General features: G+C 46.7%; 2 protein-coding genes across 5 annotated transcripts; both read left to right on the top strand.

Moving 5' to 3' along the window:
- The first annotated feature begins 811 nt into the window (after positions 1-811).
- APOD (apolipoprotein D) lies at positions 812-7,536 on the top strand. The gene is made up of 5 exons (XM_064721447.1): positions 812-2,150; positions 3,051-3,204; positions 3,450-3,571; positions 5,116-5,204; positions 6,361-7,536. Exons 2-5 carry the CDS (start codon positions 3,082-3,084, stop codon positions 6,594-6,596), a joined length of 570 nt encoding a protein of 189 aa, XP_064577517.1. The 5' UTR covers positions 812-2,150; positions 3,051-3,081; the 3' UTR covers positions 6,597-7,536.
- Positions 7,537-9,261: 1,725 nt separating this feature from the next.
- Positions 9,262-22,063, top strand: PPP1R2 (protein phosphatase 1 regulatory inhibitor subunit 2). 4 transcript variants are annotated; one of them, XM_064720860.1, is made up of 7 exons: positions 9,262-9,446; positions 14,041-14,148; positions 14,572-14,649; positions 14,949-15,052; positions 16,204-16,394; positions 19,277-19,327; positions 20,614-22,063. In XM_064720860.1, exons 1-6 carry the CDS (start codon positions 9,301-9,303, stop codon positions 19,292-19,294), a joined length of 645 nt encoding a protein of 214 aa, XP_064576930.1. In that variant the 5' UTR covers positions 9,262-9,300; the 3' UTR covers positions 19,295-19,327; positions 20,614-22,063. The 4 variants fall into 4 exon arrangements, with proteins under 4 accessions (XP_064576930.1, XP_064576931.1, XP_064576929.1 ...); XM_064720861.1 differs by having other exon boundaries at positions 16,204-16,383; XM_064720859.1 differs by lacking the exon at positions 19,277-19,327 and having other exon boundaries at positions 16,204-16,383.
- Positions 22,064-22,797: the final 734 nt, after the last annotated feature.

Here is a 22,797-nt window from a genome sequence, read left to right on the forward strand (position 1 = left end):
AGGGACGATTGGCAGTGTGAGAATATCCCAGCCAATGCAGTCTGTCTGTAAATGCTGTCACCCTGGACCTGCCGTGTGGCTCATGCCACCTCAGCCAGCGTGTGCTCTGCACCCACTGCTGCCCAGCCCCTGCAGCCCCCCTGCCCTGCTGCCCCATCCTCCTGCAGCCCCATCCTGTGGGACCCCGCTGTGCCCCAGCCCTGCAGCTGCCTCATTGCCCAGAAATGTGGGGAGGTTTCATTCTTGCATGAACATTCCGAGCATGTCTGGTGCCCCTCTCCTTGCCCTGGTTTCTCCAAAGCTTTCTTCCTTCCTGTCCTCCCTCCCCTGCTCCAGCTTCCTGCCCTTTGATGTGTGGCCCCTCCTCTGCTCCAGGGCACAAAGTGCTTACCAGGTGGGGATGACTGAGATGCTGAGATCCCACCCCACAATTAGGTGCAATTTTAAGGTTATGCTTTTCCCCGAGCCCTTGCTCTGGAGTGGCTCAGAGCAGGCTCCTGCTGTGGGCAAATGACAGGTGGGACATGGATCGGGCTCTGGTCTCAAAGAGTGTCAGCTCCTGCTGGCTCCTGACTTGTCAGCATCCTCGCCATGGCCAACTCCTGCACACTCCTGCAGCAGGAGTTCCATGGTGTAGGGGGATAGAATATAAGAAAATAAAGATAGTGTAGAAAGTAATCTTACCCCTAAGGAGTTGCAGCTGGGCCAATTATCAAAGATTAGGAACAGGCCTGACTTTAACAGGCCATAGCTGTGACCAATCAGAAGGAGAGTGCTATAAAAGAGTGGGGTGGGTGGGTGAGAAGGGAACTGGAGTCAGTTGGTTGCTTTGTGAAGAAGAAAGAGCCAGTCCTCTGAGGAGCTGCCCACAAGAAACACCAAGGAGGTATGAAGATTTTGAGATAAGGAGACAGCAGCATAGAACCCCAGCAAAAGATGACAACACTGTGGAGCATGGCTGGGTGAGCACCTTGATGCCCTGGTGTGGCTCTGGCTGTGGAGTGCCGGGAGCCCAAGTGGCAGTGCCAGCCCAGTTATGGCCAGGCGCTGTGGCAGACCATGGACCGTGTGCTCCCCTGGGCCATTCACCCCCAGCTGCTGCTGCTGGCTCTGTGCTGGCTGAGCCAGGCACAGCTCTGGTGGTTGAGGTCCTAGGACACACCTTGGCTGTGCTGTTTCAGGGCACACCTCGGCTGCACAGCCCCAGAAGAGGACAGGACTGAGCTGTCTGTAGCTCTTGGGGTGGCATTTGGGTAGTCAGGAACTCGTGTGTGTGTGTGCATGTGTGAGTAAGGCATGCAGGGCAGCATGTAAAAACACATCTGGAGAGAGAAAGTCTCAACAGAGATTAGATAAAAATGTAATTAAACACAGGGAGCTTCCTGTCAATTACTCAACTCTTGTATAACTCTTGGGACTGGCTGCCTTCACAGATGGCTGCTCTGCTGTCAAAGGCATTTGCTGGGCACCTGTTGGAAAAAGTGCCAGGTCAGCAGGGAATTAATTGCACCAGCATCTTTCCTTGTAATAAGATTTAAAAGTCTAGAAGAAAACTGCTGAAAGGTCTTACAGCTCCTCAGACAAACCTGTGATGCATCCTACTGCTTCATGCTCCTCATGTACTCACAGCAAGTGACTGTGATGGGGACAAGGACATTGCAGTGGCCTGGAGGATCTCCAGGGCTCAAGTAGGAGGCAGAGGAGGCTGCATGTCCCCCCTTGGAGCATGGCCATGGCTGCTGCTGGACCAGAGGGCACTGGGTGGGAGCTGCTGCTGTCCCCAGCCCCTCTCAAAGGCTGCGGCATTTCTCTCCTTCCCCTGCCACTTGCACCCAGGCCTGAGCTTTAGTGAGTGGCTGCAAGGCAGAGAGCTCTGCAGCTGCAGGCAGTACCCAGACACGTGGGGTGCCTTTGTTTGCCTGGGTGAGCAGCCAAGTTGCAGCCCATCTCCAGCTTCGTACCAGCTGCAGATCCCAGGCAGCTGACTGGCCTGCCAAAAACCTAAACACGTCGAGGACCAGGGAGTGGCTTGTGCCAGAGCTGAATAATGATGATCCCAGCACACTTATAAAGAGAAGCAGAGAGCTCACCAGAGCTGTTCCTTGCCGCCCTGGTCCTCTGCAGAGCATCACTGTGCCTCGCCCACCAAGGTACGTCTGAATTGGGAGATTCAAATTGGGAACTGCCTGTGTCTGCCGCTGGAGACAGACTGGGCTTTTCTTCTGAACCTGGGGAAAATGTTACTGCTGCTCCTGTGCAGGAGTTTCCAGCCAGGGAAGCAGAGCAGCCCAGTGCTGCAGGGTCTGTGCATGCCATCCTGCTCCAGGCAGAGCCCAAAGCATGTGGGCAGCATCCTGGCTCCAGCAACTGTTGGGGTGTGAGCAGCGCAGCTCCGGCTTCTGCTCTGCAGGAAAACCTGTCCTTTCCCTCCTCACCCCATGCTTTTGGGGGTCTGTTCCTGTTGTATTTAGTGCGGATTTGAATCTGTACCAACTTCCTCACCTTGCAGTGCTGTGTATATCCTGGCATACAAAGACCCCTCCAGAGGCATCTCTACCTCCCTGTTGCAGTGTCAGGCAGCCCTGGCTTACCTGGGGATGTCCCTCCTGCCATGCAGGTGTACAGAGGTCACATCCATGTCCCAGGGCCCCAGCTCTCTGCTGGCTCTGGAGCATTTCCTTGTGCTCCACCATTTTAAAGCAAACATCCTGCATTTCCCCTTGCCTCAGTTTTGGACAAATAATGATGCTCCTGTGAGTCCTTGGACGTTTATCACCCCTGCACCTTGCTAGGTGTCAGATGTGGGTGACAAGTAGGAGTGTTCTCACCAGGCATTGCCTGGCTTTTCCTGGAGCTGCTGGGCACAGCCTGAGCACAGGCAGGGCTTAAGGCTGTTTTGGGCTTGGGGGTTCTTTGGCACTCTTCTAAGGATTCCTTTCTCCTTGCTGTGCCCCTGAGGGGCCCTGCTGCATGTCCTATCCCTCGTGCTGCATTTCATACAAAGCTCTGCTCCAGGGAGGCCCCAGCTCAGCTGTTTTCCCTCTGCCCAGGTGCATTTCCCACCTGCATCCCAGTGCAGCCATGCTGGGCACGGCAGTGCGGCTCTCGGTGCTGCTCAGCCTCTTCAGCGTTGGGAAAGGCCAGATGTTTCACATGGGACCGTGCCCAGATCCATCTGTTCAAGAAGACTTCGATATCAACAAGGTGTGAAAAGTTTTCTAAAAATCTCAGAGTGTAGCTAGTTAAGCTAAGTGGGCATGGGGCTGACAGCAGTTGCCTGGGTGCAGGGGTGGTGGCAGCTCTGGTCACACCTTGTGCCAGTGTGGGTCTGCAGCTCTGCTCGCCCCCAGTCCCAACCACTGAGGGGCAAAAACTGTGCTGACAAAAACAGGCTGCTCTGCCCCAGCTCACTCATGTTAAAAACATCTCTTTAAACTTTCTTCTCTCAGTATTTGGGGAAATGGTACGAGATAGAGAAGCTGCCCTCAACTTTTGAGAAAGGAAGCTGCATCCAGGCGAATTACTCATTGAAGGAGAACGGGAAGTTCAAGGTGATCAACAAGGAGATGCTGTAAGTGTTTGTGTTTGGGCCATGTCCTCACTGTGGCAGTGGCACTTGCTGTCCTTGGTGTTCATTTCTCTCTAATTTGCCCGTGGCTGGGGCGGAGGGTTCTGGGGGAGGCAGCTTGTGGTTGCAGTAGCTCTTCTGAGAGATATGGGGCTCTGATTCCTGCCAGTGACCCGAGGATCATCAGGTCCCTGTCTCATTGTCAAGGTGAGTGATAAGAAAATAGGTCAAATGTACATGGTGACCTCAGCATAAAATAGCCTGGATCTCCCCCCTGACTGGCTTGTCAGCCCCAGAGATGGCTGAGAAGCTGGATGTTCTGTGAGGGTCTGGTTATGGGATGGCAGCTACCACCATGTGCCCCTGCATGCTCAGAAGTGCCTGTGCCTTGTGCTCCTCTCTGCTCCAGAGTAAAGAGACAAGGAAAAGGGGAAGGGAAGGTGAAGCACACGAGTAATTTTTACTTAAGTATTTGTCAGCCTGTTTCTGGAGAATTTACATTGCACAGGTAGTAACTGCTGTGGAAGGGGATCAGAAATAGTCAGTTTAAACCAGTGGTGAAGTGAATGCTTTTCCCTTTTTTAGGGAATTAGGATAGTTTGCAATTATCCTGAGTCCTCCTGGATTTTTACACGGACAGATACAGGTGTTAGTCTGTTTCCATCACCAGCCTGTGCTGTTGTGGGCTGCTGCTGTGAGGGGCTGAATGGATGGGAAGGAGCGCTGTCCCCTGTGCTCCTGGCATGGCATGGGCACTTTGTTCTGGCTCACAATAGCAGCAGCACAGGAACACATCCCTTGTGTCCGGGGCAGAGCTGTTCACAGAGTGCCCAGCAGTGTCTCAGCAGCTCCACTGCTCGGGCTGTGCCTGGCAAACAGCTGGACATTCATTTGTGCCTGCATTAATCTCTGCGAGATCCATCCAGTCATTGCTGCCCCTGCTGCAGCAGCTCAGGACTCTGAAATATCAGGGATATTTTGGGTGTGCATGGCTCCAGCATCAGCCCCTTGACCTCTGCTGCTGGCAGCATTCACTTCTGCCTCCTTGGCTGTTCCTGTTTTACAGGGAAACATGAAACTTTCCTGCCTGATAGGCAGCATCCAGGTCTTGAGGCATCGGTGCAAAAATGCTGCTATGAGATGGGCAGCTCCAGTCTTAGGGCTTGCTGCCAGCAGGGCAGTGCTCTGAATGAGCAGCCAAAGAAACCCTGGCTCACCATGCAGGTACAGGTAATTTGCCTGAGGAGGAATGTGCAGTGACCTGGAAAAAGCACAGGTGATTAAACAGAAGTGAACATGTGCTTTCCACAGCTATCAGGAGCTAAGCTGCTCCCTGGCTCATCCAAGATCATGGATGGGATCCTCCCATCCTCCCATGCTGGGTTCCTCCCACCCAGTACATCCTCAGGGCTGCTGGGGTTACCAGTACCTATTTCTGCCTCCTCTTGGCAGGCAGTTGTGTCAGGAGGGATGATTTAGTGGAAGTGAAAAAAAGAGATCTCCCACTTTCCTGACTTTATTTCTCCCCTTTGTCGTTGTCCCCTCAGTGCCAATGGCAGAATCAACGAAGCTGAAGGAGAGCTCATGCACATGGATGTGAAGCAGCCGGCCAAGCTGGGCGTGCGCTTTAACTGGTGTAAGTGAAACTGGTGTGCTGGGAGGGCTCCCGGTGGTGCCCAGGGCAGGGCTGTGCCCTGGCCTTTGTCCCGTGGCACTGGGGCGGGTGGAGCTCCCCATGTGGCTTCAGCACAGCAGCAAAGGGCTAAAATAGATGCTGTGGCCAGCAGGCAGTGGTTTGGTGGCACTGATATGCCATTTACAGTAACAGCCCCCTCAGTGGTGAAGTCTTCACCAGCTGGTCTCAGAGCAAGAAAGATCAGCAGCCTTGCTGTCCCTCCACAGATGGGGACAGGGAGGTGGAGGAGGCAGCCCCACAGTGCTGCAGGAGCCAAGAATAAACTTGTTTCTCTGCACACTATGGTACAGCTACTTGCCCACGCTGCCTCTATGTACAAGTGGCTTTTAATAACCATTAATAATACGGTTTTGTTAGCTTGTTCCTTCCCTTGTCACTCTAACACTCCACAGGGGCCTGCTGAGGTGCTGTGCCACATTGCCCAGTGCTTTCCTCTGTCTGCAGCAACGCTGGGAAGTGAGCTGCAGTGTCCCCTTGGATCCCATTTTATTCTGCTCCTGCCACCTTTTCTTTGGCAGTTTCATAGCTCCCTTTTGCAGAGGGGTTATTTGGAGAGATGGGTGGAGGAGGGGTAGTTGGAAAGGCAGTCATTGTTCCATGAGCACAGCCAGACTGAATTCTGCCCTGCTGCAGCACCACCACAGCCATTTCACCTGCAGCAGGTGCAGTCCCAGCCACCTTCACTGGTGTGAGCCCCAGAGAGCAGCTCTGGGCTCAGCTGGCTCCCCATGGCAGTGGGTGGTGGCTTGTGCTCCTCCTGTCACCAGTGCCAGCTCCCAGCACTACAGCTCCTTCCTGGCAGCCAGCACCCGCACACTGGTGAGGCTGGGCTGGCTTTCATCAGCCCAGGAGAACTGTTCAGGTCATAGTGTTAACTTTCCAGAAAGACCTTCACAGTCAGGGCTTTGTGTCTTTCCCAAGTTCCTCTGGGCAGAACAAGCAGTCCTGGTAGGCTTTTATAAATTATAGCTGCCTGTACTGACCACAAGTGTGCAGCAGCCAAAGTGGGAGCAGTCCCAGGAGCTGTGGCTGGGGTGCAGCAGAGCTGCCCAGAGCTGGTTCCACACAGCAATCACGGTGCCCTCCTCTCTCCTAGTCATGCCTGCTGCCCCTTACTGGGTCATCTCCACTGACTATGAGAATTACTCCCTGGTTTACTCCTGCACTAACATCCTCTGGCTCTTCCACATGGACTATGCCTGGATTCTGTCAAGAGCTCCTGACATGCACCCAGAAACCGTGGAGAACCTGAAGGGAGTTCTCCAGTCCTACAAGATCGACACCGATAAGATGATCCCCACTGACCAGGCCAACTGCCCTGCTGAGATGTAACTCCTGGCATGCAGTGACACAGCACCAGACCAGAGATAAACTTTGCTGCTTGCTTTATTATCCATTAGAATTTCTCTGCGTACCTGAGAATTTTAATAACATTAGTTTGCCAGCCCAGATGTACTCCTTGCTGTCATTCCCTGTATTGCTCTTCCCCCTCTTTTTGTCTTTCTCTGATTTTTGTAGCATAACTGTCTGAGTCAGTGCTAATGGGTGAAAGAAAGAAACCCTGCAGTGCAGACCTGAAACTCTGCTGCTGCTGTGAGTTCTCCAATATGGGGATGGGAAAGGGTGTGAGATGTGATGTGCAAGTATTAATCCTGGGGAAAAATCCTTTATCACACAGCCCCATGTTCATTTCCAAATTTTGTCTTGATGTTTCTGGGCCTGCCAGGAATCTGCAGTGTTTAAGCTACACTGTGGGCACTGCCTTAGCATAGCAACATCCAGACATGGTGGGTCTATGCAGCCAGGGAACTGAGGCTGGGAGGGTCTTGAAAGTTTCCCAATGCAGGGCAGTAGGCATACATTGCTGCTAAGTCAGCAGACCTCCTTGCCAGAAATCAGATCTTGCCTTTTGTCTTTTAAATCTAAAAATGTCCAGAGATCCAGCATCACTCCATCTCCAATATCTATATGTGTCCTCCTCTTGCCTCTAATGAGGCTGGTCCGAGGGGCCAGCTCTGACTGTACTTGTAAGCAGGCATAAAGAGATGGGGCTACTCCCTTGTTCTGTCTTCCAGAGGCTTTTCCCTGAGCAGCAGGAGACAGCAGGCTGTGCCTGACATCCTGCACTGCTGCTGCACGTGCCAGTGCCCGCTGGCGCTGCATCTGCCCCGGCAGGTGCTCAGCAGGCACCGCGACAGCTCTGCTTGGATAGCACTCATGCAACTCATTAAAAATGAAATAAAAATACCTGCTTCAGGCCTTTTGTACCCTCCCAGCTGCACAGCTTTTGCCAGCAGGCTGGGGGACTCAGTGTGTGGGGCCTGCTCCTCCTGTGGGGCTGCAGGGAGCAAGACAGCCAGTGATGAAAGGAAATGGTTTGTTCCAGGAGCCTGGAGCTTTCTCCAGCTCTCTGGGGTTGGGTGTATGGGCACCCCCCATTGTCTGAGCCTTGCCAGAAAACTTGTGTTGTGGCTTTGGCTGACAGTGACCCCCCTCTCCTGCTGCTTTTACTGACATGAAGAAATTATGACATGGATGTAGAATGCTGTAGGAAGCATTCTACACTTATTTTGGTGGGACCCTGGTGGTGTAGGTGTGCTGCAGAGCACTTTCTTGCCCTGGGAAAGCTACAGGAGCTGAGCAGGAAGCCAGTATCAGAGGAGGCCAGGATGGGAGGGACCAGAAACAACTGCCATGTTGAAGTTATTATCCCTTTAAACTTCCAAATCCTAATGCCACAGTTCCTGTGACACAGAATTAAACACTCCACCCAATTTTTCAGGCGATAAGGATGATGGGCATGCCAGGATACAAACAACTGCCCAGTTGTTCCCAAGTGTGTCAGATTCTGGGTGTAATCATTTCATCACTGCTTCGTTGGGTTCCTATTTTCCTTCTCACATGGATGGTGCTGCTGTAGCCCTCATTGTGTGTGATGCAAGCCCATGGCACGGTGGCTGTGCAGGCACTGAGCCCCAGGGGTGGGACCCTGCAAGCCCCATGGGCAGGGCAAGCACTGCCCAGCACTGGATCTGGCTGGGAACTGGGATCTCCAGGTGTGGCTGAGAAATGGGAATGTTTCACTCACAGACAAACCCCTGCCATGCCTGGGCCCTCTGGGGACCACGCTGGCTCCTTTGCTGTGCCACAGACACTGTGACAAACCTGGGCTGCCCTGGCAAACGTGGCGTGCTGGGGGCATCTCTGCATGGCAGCACAGGAGCTCGGGGACACCACAGCCCAGCTGCAGCCTGCCCTGCCATGCCAGCTCGTGTCCCCAGCACAACAGCGCACGTGGGACACCCTGCACGTGCCAGACCCTCGGGTGTGGGTGGGAGGGCCAAGCAGGCATCAGCCCCACGCAGCCCCAAGAGCTCCGTGGGTGTGCAGACACCTCCAGGGCAGCACACACCGGACTGTGCACACGCCAGACCTCTGTGTCCGTGTGTCCTCATCAAAGGAGGTGTGGATCTGAACGGGAGATGCCAAGAAGATGGAGCCAGGCTCTTCTCAGTAGTACCAACCACTAGGATGAGAGGCAATAGGCAGCAAGTGATGCACAGGAAATTTCACCTGAATATGAGAAAGAACTTCTTTACTGTGCAGGTAATGGAGCACTAGGACAGATTGCCCAGAGAGGCTGTGAGGTTTCTGTCACTGGACGCATTCAAGAGCAATCTGGACACAAACCTGTGCAATGTGACCCCTTCTGACCTGACCGTTTCCGTGATTCTGTGTCCGTGTGCCTGTGGGTCCCTGTATCTCTGTGCCTGGGTCCCTCTGTGTCAGTGTCCCCGTGTCCGTGTGTCCCTCTAGCCCTGTGTCCCTGTCCGTGTGTCCCTCTGTCCCCGTGTCCATTCCCGCGCTCCCCGCGCACGCAGAGCGCCCCCTCGCGGTCGCGCCGCCACACGGCAGCAGGGGGCGCTGTCGGTCCGCCGGCCGCCAGGGGGCGCAGGCGCGCGGGCCGAGGCGCTGGCGCGGGGCGGGCCCGGCCGGGCGGTGGCGGCGGCGGCGGAACCGGGCGGGCGGCGCGGCCATGGAGGAGCCGTCGGTACCGGACGCCTCGGCGACGCGGCGGGGGCCCATCAAGGGCATCCTGAAGAAGAGCGGCAGCAAGGCTACGTCGGGAGCTGCCGTGGGGGCGCGACAGCCCAGCCAGGCCTGCGAGGAGGACGAGCAAGGGTGAGGCCCCGGTGGTGGTGGTGGTGGTGGTGGTGGGCGGCGGGTCCCCGCAGGGCCTCCTCCGGCCGTCCCGCTGCTCCGGGGGGCCCGCGGAGCGGGGTCAGCCGGGCGGCGTCTCCAGCCGGGGCTGCTGCTGCGCCCCGTGCCCGGGAGATGCTGCGCGGGCAGGGCGGGGGTCCGTGCTGTGCCCCCCGTGCGGCGGCGGGCCCGGAGCTCGGCTCCGCTCCGCGGTGCGGGTCCGGCAGCGGCAGCTCCCGCCGGGCCGGAGCTCCGCTGGGAGCCCGGGGATGCCACGATCCGGCAGTGGCAGCTCCCGCCGGGCCGGAGCTCCCTGGGAGCCCGGAGTGCCGGGTGTGCACCTGAGCGGAGGCGGCGAGCGCTGCCCGCATGTCGCCGTGGCTCCTGCCGAGGAGCGGATGTCACCTGCTCAGTGTGGCCGCTCACAAAGGGTTTTACCGATGCTGCGAGGGTGGTTCACAGTTTGGGAAATGCGCTTGATTTATTCGCAGCCTTCTCATAGGCAGCTCATTTCTTGTGATCAAAAGCATGGCTCTGGAGAGGGGACCTCTCCTGGGCTGAAACATCATCAAGATGTATTCTCGGCTGGGCAGGAGCCATCCGTAAAAATCTCACACTTGAGAATGTGCACAGCCTTGTGGTTTGTTATTTGAATGACATGAAAGCTCGCTTTAATTGTAACATGCCTAGTTAGTCCAGGTATGCCAGAAGTGGTCTTCAGCTGTCCTTGCTGGTTAAGAATCCTGCACTTTTCCTGATGCACCCCGCATGTGCTGCCTGCTTTTGCTCTGATTCCCTATCAAGTTAAGACGAGCAAGGTTTGACCTGAACTCAGTGTTTACAAATTTGCTTTGGACAGTTTTCATTTTTTGGCACCTTATTCAGTATAGCAAGGAAAGAAGTAATTATAAAATAAAATGATCATGCTGGTCAATTTTTTATTATTATGGTAGTACTCCTTTCATCTTTGCCTAGTTAAGTCATGAATGTAGTCCAAAGTCAGCAAGGTAAGAAAGAAGAGCTTTTGGGTTCCAGTGTTGTTTGTGTTAGCTGCAGAAGGTGCAGTGTTGCTTGTGTTAGCTGCTCCTGCTTTCCAGTGAAAAATTTCAACTGAATGAATGAGATTATGTTGTTGAAACAGGTGAGTGTAAGTAGCAATATGTTACACAAATGTGATTTTTTTTCTTTTCCTTTTCTTTAGTTCTGATCTGTAGCTTGATGTGTGTAGCACCACACCAGACATAAATTACAATTGGCTTTTGGTAGACTTTATTTAATTTTCTGCAGTTTCTTTTGTACCATCTTGAAAAATGAGTAGAAATTGGAGTATGAACTGATGAGTGTATGGTGTATTGGTTATTGCACACAGTAATTTCTTGGGAAGCAGTGGGCTAGAGTCCAGCTTCTATTTCCTGTTTACCAACATGAGCCAGTAAAGTCAGATTAATTCTGAAATTGCCTTGCAAGTTGAAAGCTATTGGTTAAACCTGGCAGGCTGCAGTAGAAAATTTCCTGGAAAGATCAGTACAGGGTTTATAAAGCTGGTTTCTGTGCAGGTATTATTTTTGGTTGGCAATGTCTCAATATATTAGTGTTGTTTCTGATTTCAGCTAAACAATTTTGATTTTAGAAGAATGATAAGTAGTACAGTTGTGATTTTCCTTTGAGATTGAAGATTACTTAATAAATTCAGGTATCTGTTTTCTTAATTCTTATGCTTATTTCTAATATTGAAATTCAGGTCTGAAGATCTTTAAAAATATCTGTAGATGAAAGAGCTCATTGTGTCAGCTATCATCTTTTACAGCACGATGTTCAGAGCTCTCATGTACTTGCATCATTACTGACCTTGTGCTGCTGTTAGTGATGGTAACATTGTTTGGAAAATTTCCCTAATGAAAATGTGATGCAAGAATGAAGCTTGAGAAAGTGGGACATCACTGGAACTGCATCCTGAGAGCTGAGATCATGGTTTAATGGCAGATGTGCTCTTGCCATACACACTGGGGTACAGTACTTTACACTATTTTCTGCCTTCAGACCCCTGTGGGCGAGCAGATGTGATATTTTACAAAGGAATTAGGGAAGTGTGTGTGCACAAGCAGCTGTGTTGGAAGAGGTGAGGCTGCTATGGCAGGAACAAGGGAGCTGTGAGAGGTGTTCCTTGGCTGGTACTGCTGCTGCAGCTACTTGCCTGTCCTGGTGTGATGTCAAATGAAGTTATTGTATATTTTTAAAGATGTGAGAAGATACAAATGAGCACTTATGAGATTTTTTCAAATCTCATTTTCCTAAGGAAGATTAGATTTCCTATTTCTGTGTCTGAAGGGGTGTCAGGATGCATTTTGCTGTGATGGTCCTATGCCATGTCATTAGTGTTGTGCTGTGCAGACACGCCTAAGCATGCAAAACTGGAAACAAACAGGGGAGGTGTGGGTTTTCAGAGCACTTAGTCATTCTCCTGTGAGGGCTTTTTACAAGCAGGGGTGAAATGATATGTTTGTCTCTTTGCCACTAATGGCTTTTTCCCCCTAGGTGAACTTCAGGTTGTGCTTTGGGAGGTGTTCCACAGCCAAGGCTTTTAGTGTTGGAATTGGAGTTTAAAAAATAAGTGTGAAAAACTGTGCCACTAAAAACTTGTTCAGTCTTTTATTTATGACTCACTGACTTGCTCAGTGTGGGCTGTCTGATTTCCAGCACAGTGCATGCCCAAGGGATTGTTCCAAGATTGCCAGGATTATTATTAGGTGGAGTTGGGAGCCTGGGCTGTAAACCTTGATGTGCTCTGGGCAAGTGAAGCCAAGGCACGGGAAGGGAATGTCTCCATCTGTTGTGTTTCCTTGTCAGCTCAGCTCTGTCTCTTTACAGCCGCTGTGTACCCATGTGCCATTGTCTAAGTGCTCTGGCTGCTAAAATTCCTCACTGTGCACCACAGGGAGCATCCTGTGTGGGTCACGGAGGAGCTTTAGGCTGTGTTAAACTGGGTAGGCTGGGGATTTTTCGACTCCCAACCAGAGAGTTTTGAATGAGTGGTGTTCCTGGAGCGGCGCTCCTGCTTTGTCATCACGAAGCTCATGACTCCCCGCCCTGCCAGAGCCGCGTCTGACTCACGTGTTGGCCGCTTATGCTGCAGTCCTTGTGTTTGCACAGAACTATTCAATGGTCCTGAAGCCTCAAACATGAGACCTTGGCACTGGCTACTGTGTGCTGGGGGGATTAAGATCATTCAGTTTGTATTAATTTCTGGAGTGTAAGCCTGTGGCATGTAGGATTCAGCATCAACCCCCACATCTGGTTTTTTTTCTCTTTAGTTTTTCCCTCCGCATTGTATTATGCAGTGATAACACTGTAAATGGAGAATGTAGTTTGTGCTTGGAATCTTGCTTTGTCAAGTTTGTTTTACAGGTATTATTCTGCCTAAGAGCACTTGTGTTATTGAGACTGAATATATCTTTCAGATCTGTTATTGGAGCGGTCTGTGTTTGAACAAGAGCAGTAAAGTGGAAGTCTTCCAGCCAACTGCCCCCTCCCACCCCGCCAAAAACCCAAACAACAACCACCCCAAACCAAACAAAAACACCCACAAAACCCACAAAGTCCTGTAATGTTTGCTTCCTTAACTAATAATTTACAACAAGAATATGTTAATTAGTCAAATTTTTGCATTATTCTGAAATGAAATTTCAGAAATTGGCTTAATCTAAGGGAAAGACCACCTTATATGAAGTTTGCAATAACCTTTTTAGAGAAAATGTGGAACATGGTGGTTTGTGTTGATTAAACATTTTTTGTGGCTTTAGGTCAGTGGAGAGATGGCTCTTTCTCTGGCCACAAGGCAATTGCTTTTCTCATGGCTTATATATTTTGTCGGTGAGCAGTCAGTGTGGGTAAGATTTAGTTTCTTCAAATACACATAAAATGGTACATTTTCTGGTTGACTAAGAAAATTCTAGATAATGTAGCATCACTGGTGCCTGTCTGTATAAAATGTGAAACTCCCTCGGCTTAATTATAGCAGTGAATCACTTGGCTTATTATTCCAATTTAGGATGACAAAAGCAGTATTAATAACCAGCCTGTTCTATGCTGCTTATTTCACTGCAGGAGGGGATTTGTTGCTTTTGTTTATGTAACAGTTTTGCTAATAATCATTCCAGTTTCTTCAGCAGAGGTGAACTGAAAGGTATTGGGTTCTGCTGAAGTCTTGTGGGTTGTAATAGGGAGAAGAATTCTCTTTTTACAAGTTATTGTAAAATCAAACAGTTCACAAGATGGTCATTAAACAAGACCAGGAGTTTCTGAATTATATGAATAACAATATGTTTATAGATAATTGAGTTTGTTTAGCTATTGTGACTTGTTAGGGAAATTAAGTTGCACTGATAATTCGTTATGGCTTAAGTATGTACAGAGAACTATTTAATAGTCATACTTTGAACATGTCTGTGTTGTAACAATATTTTTTGTGCTTAATATGTCGTAGAGATCAGACAGTGTTTTAAAAATTCCTTCTCTGGTAAAGCAGAACTAATTGTCTTAGAATATATGCAAATTCAATTTTCTTTTCTTATTTCAGTAAAAAATCCCAGAAGTGGGATGAAATGAACATCATAGCTACGTACCACCCTGCAGGCAAAGATTATGGCTTGATGAAGATTGATGAGCCAAGTACTCCTTACCACAGGTATGCTTGTTAAAGTGTGGGTCTGTGTGCTGCCAGCTGGAACTGTGGGTTGAGACCAAAATTTCCTTTGTGGCTGATGCAGTATTACTGTGCAGGCCAGCTGGGTGTTTGCAACATACTCAGATCTACAAAGCTTCTAAATAAGGAGAACAGTCTGAAAGGACAAAGTATGAAGGACAAAGTTTAGAAGGTTTGTTCTAGCAGGCTTTAGCCTTTGAATGGAATAAATAAGTCTGGCTTCTATTGATTTTTTTTTCAGTACTAGAATATAATATCATATCAGTATTTAAAGTTGATTTGGAAAGCTTTTAAAGCATTAAAGGAGTCTTTTAATTAAGTGTTGTAAGGTTTTGACTGTTTTCTTGAGCAAGCTAGAAAGTTGAGCAAATTACTAAAAGAGGCTGCTTTTGTTTGCCCTCCAAGCATGACAGGAGAAGATGATGAGGATCCAGTGAGTGATTCAGAATGTGAGCCCTTAAGAGCAGATGTGTTGAGCAAAAAGTAAGTATTGTAATAATAAAAACTACTGGATGTGAAGATAGTGCGCTCTTTCCTGGGGTAGATTTTCTTTATGGAAAGCTGTTGCTGGTTTCTCTAGAAGCTGCATTTTTGCTATTGTCAAATTAAGTGGTTTTCAGTGTTTGATAGTGCTGCTGGTAATTCAAACCTCTTGCATGTTGTTACTACATATAAATATGGCAAAAATAATGAACAAAGCTGTTTGTATGAATATTCTGAAATGTATTTTAAATAGTGAAAAACTTGCTGTTTCAGCATTTTGTATTGCATGATTTATGTAGACTGGCAGCTGCAGCTGAAGGTAGAGGACCCAAGATTATAGCAAGGCAAGAAGAAAGCAGTGAAGAGGAGGATGAGGATGAAGAATTAACACCTGAAGAACGGGGTAGGCATAAGTTGTTTTCTTTCTTTTGCTTAGACTCTTTTCCTACAAATAGTTTCAGGTTTTCTGTAAGAAGTATTTGCAAAGAAGAAGTATTATCAGAAAAATGTTGTGATTTGATCACAATAGTTTTTGAACAAATAGATGCTTGTCTCTAGTTGGAATGTTTGGTTTGGGATCTACATATAAACAGGAATTTGCTGTTGTTGGCTGCCTCCCTGTATACAAGCTTAAGGTATGGGAATTCCTGCTAAGACACCTCAAGTAAGAAATTCTGGTTTGGGGCTGAAGGAATGGTTCCTAAATTGAACATATTTCAGGTAGATGTAATTCAATGAGTACGACTACAAATAAAATGTTGCTAATTGCTTGCAAATGTACAGATGATATTTCTGTTGTTCTCAAAGCAACTGGTAGATGGATGCAATAGGAAGTCTACAGTTATTCCAAAGCAAATAGCATCTTTAACAGAGGTGTTGTTTCATGCTAACTTGGACCTACAATATTTTCAGGGAACCGTGAAACAACAATACTTCTAAGGTTTCAGGCTTGTATTATCTACCTGGGGCTTCTCAAATTTCCTGGCTTTAACTTTGAGTGTGAAACCTTGCTGTACTAAAGGAAGGAAAAGAACAAAGCGTTGGGGCTGGCAGTAAGAAAAAAGTAATTTACTTGAATTATAATGCATTACTGCTGGATATGCTGATGTTTAATATATGGAGCAGAGCTGGCTTCAGGCCATGGGGAAAGTGGAAAATATTTTCTTCTACATGTGGTAAATATATCTCTCATGACTGACCTTTGGTGGCTAGCCAGGAGTCAAGCCACACATCTGCAAAAGTTCATCTTCTATCCCAGCAGTAAGTCTCAATTTGTCCTTGAGTTTACTTAGAAACAAGGCTTGTGAAACTTTAGAGTTTTGTGTGCTTCTACCAGATGCTTCTCGTGGTTCAGACTTGCTCTTAGTTGCAAACAGGTTCTTAGAAAAGTGCTTCTGAGATTCCAGTTACTATCCTTTTTGTAAGTCAGACTCATTTTAAAAGAACACTCCACTGCTTGAAGACAATTTTTATTCAGTAAATTCATCTTTGAAGAAGATATGTTAATTTTTTTTTAAAGGGAAGGAACAACTATTTCCATTTGTTTGCCCACAGAGAAGAAGAAACAGTTTGAAATGAAGAGAAAAATGCACTACAATGAAGGAAGAAACATCAAACTGGCAAGGCAGCTCATTGCAAAAGAACTACATGGTGAAGAAGAGGAAGATGATGAGGATGAAGAGATGCGTGATGCTGCAGATGTAGAAACAATGAATACAGAAGCCACCGAACACGGTGAGGCACCGGTTAGTTAAAAAGCACCTGTAAGTCCTGGTGGCCCTTTGAGCTGTTGGAAATGAATATACTCAGGTGTGAGATGACTGGAAGGAGTACAGTGTGTATGTAACACTCCATGAGTAAGGTTGCACTCTGTCTTGATAGGGAGATTTGTAGCATGGAACAAAAACTCAGTGTTGATAAACAACAGGTAGGCTTTTGTTTGTTGTGGCATAAGAGAAAACAAACATTTCTGCTTCTTACCATTTTCCCAATGTAGCTGACTTTGGGTAGTGAAGTTGCCAGCATCCTTTTTAAATGAGGAGCTGTCTTGTACTGAACACTTTAATGACCACATGGTAGAGCCTGGCTTTTTGTTGTGGATCATTTCCTATTCTGCTCCCAATCCATCCTGTAGCCAGCAATGGGAGATTACCATCAGTGTTTCCTCCCTGTTGAGAGGCCTGTATTTATCTTCCTGAGGAAAAACACTGTAATGTAAAACTGCTGTTAGGTTTTCAATCCAGACTTGTCCTTGAGCAGAAATGCTCATTGCTCTAGTATGGGATAAAACTCTCAACTTTGCTTTTAGTGCAGCTACTGGAAGAAGGCGTGGGATGTTTAAGTGGGAACTGTTGCTGGAACCTGTTTCAGGGCTCTCTCTTCATAGGAAACTCATAAAGCTGTAGAGACTGACACCTTCTCTTTCATCTTTAAACTTCTCTCAGGGTGAAAAGTCTTAGACTTTTGTGGTGATATTCTGGTGAATAATTACAGGTCACTCCCCACCTCTTTATTATGTAATGGCACTTTGAATAAATTTTTGGCATAAACAAACCACACATCTGTTGCTCATGAGATTGGTGGCAGTGAAGTCTGTAAGCCTTGTTCATCTGTGGTTGGCAAAGCTGTGAGATATTAGCCTGTCTGCAGACTTGGGAAGATGCTGCATGGGTTTAACTTGGTTCACATCTGCTTTTCACAAACATGTGAACTAGGAACTCATCTAAAATTAATTCAAATCACACGCAATAAAAAGGAGATTTGAAAAGTTGCGTGTTTAAGTTCTGTGGATTGCACCTTTTCATCCTGTTATTTACTACAGGAGGACTAATTCCTTCCCAGTTGCTCTGAAAGGGTCAGTAGCTATGTGTCTCAGACCCATTACTGGACTGACTATCCAGGAAAAGAACACAGGCCTTATAATGGCTATTTACTAGAACTTCACTCTCCAGGGGAAAGGAGGGCTGCAGCAGCCACCCGTATGAGCCTTCTGCATGGCCTGAAGCTGCCATCGCTCTGCACTCTGCTGTAAAACAGAGGCACCTCCGCTCCCCAGCTGCATTCGCCGCTGAAAGAAGGCACACCTTTGCAGCATTTTTCCATCTCTATTGTTGAAGTCCATTCCACCTTCCTCATAACCAGCTTCAGAGCCACAACTGGTAATTATCAATTTTAGACTGCTCATGGCTAATACATTCCATAAATGTAACTGTCTGCCAGTGTAGCAACCTCCTAACTAACTGGTTCACCTCCACACCATAGCATATAGAAATGCTTTCCATTAAGATGATGTAGTTCTCAGTTCTTCACTTTTCTATCATTCTGCTTAAACCTTCATGTTTTATCTCCTAATCTCTATATCAGCTATCACAGCCTTTAATCCCTGAACTTGATCAGTTCTTCTGAGGTTAAGTACTGATCTTACTTTTGTAGCAGGTGGTGAATTGAATGCCCTCAGATGGATTATGAGACAGAGTTGGGCAGAGGATGATGGGATATGAACAAAAATGTTAATAAACCAGTCTTCTGTCACTGCCCACATTTTAAGAAATTCCTACATTGAGAAATGTTCAGCACACAACTGTGTTAATGTCAAAGTTTTACTGAAACAACTTTTTTGAGATTACATTATTTATTGCTCTCATCTGTATTCTGAGGGCACAGAAGAATTTCCTTATTAATAAATGTTAATTGGATCTACAGAAGGTTTCTCAAATAGATGGATTTAACACTTCTGCTTGGGGTTCTTGGTCACTGTACTTTTGGTCATGCTGTGCTTTTGGCTACATTAAGCACTTGAGTATTTAAAAATTAGGCCGTTTCCTTTGCAGAAGGAAATCAAAATCTTGTTACTATTCATGTTCCTGAGAACAGTATATGGAAAGATTATTCACCTGGATAACTTTCAAAGAGCTCTTTGACTTGAAATTGTATTTTAAAGTGCTTTTGTCTAGAGCAGAAAAGGGAGGGTTTCCTTACTCTTGTACTGGGTGATACAGGAGTTGATTTTTGCAATGGCTCATTTTGGCATCCTTCTGTTAAACTGACTAAAAGCACTGATGCTTGCTTTTAACTTCAATGAAAATGTCCTGAGTTTTCTGCATGTTATATTGTAGCTGTATTTTTATAAATTCTTCCATTTGACTTGAGTTCTGGGGAAGTTGTGGAGATTGTGAGATGATGTGGCTGCCACTCAGCTATTATGCCAGTCAGTCTATGTGAGTGAGAGTTGCCATTCAGTGTCCTTTTATTCCCATGGAGTAACATGACTTCTGTAGTACTGTTTGTTGCAGGTAAAGATGTGACATAAGAGGCATTTCTTAGTGGTCTGTTGTGACTCTGGGGTTCCACTGGCTCCTGGGTTGTTTTTCAGCCAATTTGAGAATCTCTTCTCACTTGGAATTTTTTCTATCCATGAAGATCCCTTACAGATTCTGTGCTTCTCTTATCTGATGTTTCTTTCTACCCTCTAATTCTGTCTGGTTTGTATTTGAGTAAAACTAACAGTACACTTCCAATCTCTACACTCTGCTTTCAAAGAATGGGCTAAAGACTTAGGACAGGTGTAAGGAGGCTCCTGTCAGATACCACCAGGTCCACTAATAAAAGTTGCACTTCTTGGTTACAGACTGAGATTTCTTGCTGATTGAAATGAAGATGGCCAGTCCAGTCAGTGATGGTGAGAACTCTTTGTATATTTTTGCTCCTGTCTCCATTGTGGCTACCAAGTGTTTTTAATGGATGGATCATTCATTACTTTCCTCAAGTTGCCCTGTGTATGGATTCCAGCAGCCAAGCTCTTTTGTGGAAAACAAAGTATAAGTTGTAATAGACTGCATATGGCAGGGAGATTGGAGCTGGATGTCCCCTAAGGCTCCTTCTAACCCAAACCAGCCTATGATTCTACATTTGCTTGCTTCAGCATTTCACCTTCTCTGGCTACTTGCTATTTATGACTCCGTGAATAACATAAATAGACTTTGCCAGCAGAAGTGACCTTTGTTTCTCTCCATAAAATTCCCTTTAAAAATTCTCTTGGAAATCACTGAATGAAATATTCCTGATGTAGGTAAATGTAAGGATGATGATTTCAGTGCATACCTGTCTTCTGCTACACAGAAGTATCAAGCAGAGGGTGTTGTCTATAGCAGTTCAATTGACAAGCAGTAAGACTATTGTTCTCTTTCTCTGGTTCATTTAGCTGCATTGCTCTGCTAACCCTGCTCTGATGGCACCCAGCAGCTGAGCTGTCACACTGGGTGTGCCCTTTGGCCTTTGATAGATACAGAATATGTTGTGTTTTCTTAACCAGGACAAGTGTCACCCTAAAGATGAATTGAGTGAGAAGGCTGGGAGCACACAGCAATCAGCTCTGCTGGTTACTGTGCTGTTTGCTTGTTAAACAGCATGTTACCAAATCTAACTCATGCCCAAGCCTAAATGGCTTTTTAAAAAGAATATTATAATTTTTATGAGGTCTTCTTTGATCAGCACTGAGGAGGAGTTTCTTCTGATTTATTGCAGTGCTTTTGCTCAAAAGCATGAGTTAACTTCCTGAAAGCACACAACTGTACTTCTTCATGAATAAACTTGGGGGTTTTTTATTTCAAGTGCCTCATCTGGAGCTGAATGTGACCTGGGAAGTACTGTGTTTGCTGGTATTTCAGAAACCTCATGTGTTAGTTCTAAACACCTGAGTTAAATCCTCCCAGTTCCAGGGGGCTGAGCACTCAGTGCTTGGTGTGCTCAGCAGTGGTGTTGGCCCTCTCTTTAGAGCATGAGCATCAGAAAACTGTTTAAGATGTTTCTGCACTCTCCAACCAAAAGCTTTTACATTGCTAAAATGGGTTGGCAAACATTACTTCTTCAAAGATAAAGATGGTTTCAGGAGGATATTTGTGTGTGTTGTGAAAACATTCAATGGGTGTGAAGAATTATCTATTTTTTGTAATCTTTCTTATGCAGCACATGTTACTCGTGACCAGCTGGAAAGTGGAGCACACAGCATAGAAGAAATCTGTCCAGAACTGTAACTGCTTGTCAAAGACACAAATATAAACATCGCTTCATGATTTTTGCAATTAAGGCTCTTAAATGTTAAGAAGCATATCAGTTACAATGTTGTATTGCCAAGAATGTTAATTTTAGACTTGTCCATTAGGCAGAAAACACTGTCTAATTGATTTATTCTTGTGCCTAGTATTTCATGGAGAATACTGCTTCATAATTTGTTCAACCAGAATGGCATTCCCTGTATGTATAGCGCTGATTATCTCGCGTGATGTACTGTTACTCTTGCTTTGAAACACTCACTATCTTTTGGTTTTACACTATTTATTTGAGAGTGTTCTAGATGTGGTGTCTCATATGGAAAGTTTTGGGATTCAAGAGCCAAACGGTACAGCGTATATCAGATTGACATGTAAGCTATTTATCAGATGTGTTAAGCAGTTTAAAAAGGGATTATTCAAGTCCTACAACTTTTTTTTTGGTAAAGTGTTGACCTGTTAATCTAGATTTCAGTACGTTTTTTGCCTGCACTTTCCCAGTCTTTAGAACAAGAGCTGTGTTATTTCTTAAGAGCGGTGTTTGCAATCGGTCGTTAGTTTCTGACTAAAGCAGTACTAACATCTGGTGGAGGGAGTGTTTGTACACTGGAAATGGCTGACTTGAACTTTGCATTTAACTGTCATAACCTCTTCCATCAGGACTGGTTGTTTTGTGGAGCTCTCTCTGGCTTATTGTGAGAACGTGCAAGTTCCCACCAGCTTTTCTCTTAAAATCACATCCACTGTTACTCTTCTGGCTCTTGTTTCAAACGTTTGGTTCTTTCCAGTTGCATGAACAGTGTTTGTGCTGTTAGCACCTGAGGAAAAACACCCAGCCACGAGGAAATACACATCAGGACTGAAGATGTGCTGAGCTTAGGCTCTGGCTGTTCTTTATTAAAGATAACTGCTGTTGATCTACTCTTTTGGGGTTGGCAATTTCCATACTGAAAACCACTGGTCTAAATCTTCCTGTGTCCACTGCAACTTACAGCAACTGCTTTTGTAAAATGAAGGCTTTTTGGAAGCTAGAAGGGAAACTGCCTAATTCAAATACTTGTTTACAGTGTGGTTGTGTAGCTGTAAAGAGGGATTCTGCGCCTCCAAATTGCTGTAAAAACTTCCCACTGGGTGGAATTTGACTGGTGAATGTTCCAGTATTCAGAGTAGTTCCTGGGTTTTATTACACAAACAAAGTACACACTTAAGCTTTAGCTTGGTTATGAAATACAGTGTATATCTTAATTTTGATCTGAATTTGATATGTTGCAAAAATCCATATAATTATATGGATCTATTTTAAAATGTCTTTTTCTCCACTGTATATGTGAAGTTTGAATAAAGGAATGAAAGTTATTTTGCAGTTACATGCATTGTCAAGTGTGAGCTTTCCTGGAGTCCCAGAGAAATTGAGAGTGAATAAGGCAATAGGATGCTCTCCTTTGAAAGATTTTTACAGGAATGATTCATTAGACTGGATTCACTGCCAAAGATACCTGTGATTTGTGCTAACTGTGTTTTGTAGTGTGCCTTTCCCAACAGTCTCCTCTCCTTAGTAGGTGACAGGACAGTCAGTTTTGGGCTAGTTAATCTTTTAACTTCTTGAATTGAGATTAATAGGTCTTTTCACAAGAAAGAGTTGAATTCTTGATTCTGGCCAGTGTGGTGATGCTAGTTTTTCAACATGCAGAGTGCTATTTCTTCTTGTATCAAATGTGGTCACTTGCATAGAGTAAACAGGGGCAAAGGGTAAGCATTTAGATACTTCTGACTCATCAAGTCACTTACTGAAGCTTTCAATTTGGCTCCTAAGAATAGGATTTCAAAACTTTAGGTTTGTACCTTTTATAAAGCAGCTTGCAGTGTTCAGAGTGTTGATGTGTGTGCACTGAGCTGTGTTTCAGGCTGAGCAGCTGCTGGCCTGGCCAGCCCCAGCTGGGCACTGAAATCCTGCTGAGAGCACGGCAGGGCTCAGCAAAGCCGGGTGGCTGTCACTGAGCACAGACACGGTGAGCAGTGTGTGCAGGTGACAGCAGTGTGTGCAGGTGACAGCAGTGTGCTCTGGGAGCTGGGGAGCAGATCACTTGTGCTTTGTGCTGAG

Source organism: Zonotrichia leucophrys, chromosome 9 (assembly GCF_028769735.1).
Source record: "Zonotrichia leucophrys gambelii isolate GWCS_2022_RI chromosome 9, RI_Zleu_2.0, whole genome shotgun sequence".
Lineage (NCBI taxonomy): Eukaryota > Metazoa > Chordata > Aves > Passeriformes > Passerellidae > Zonotrichia > Zonotrichia leucophrys.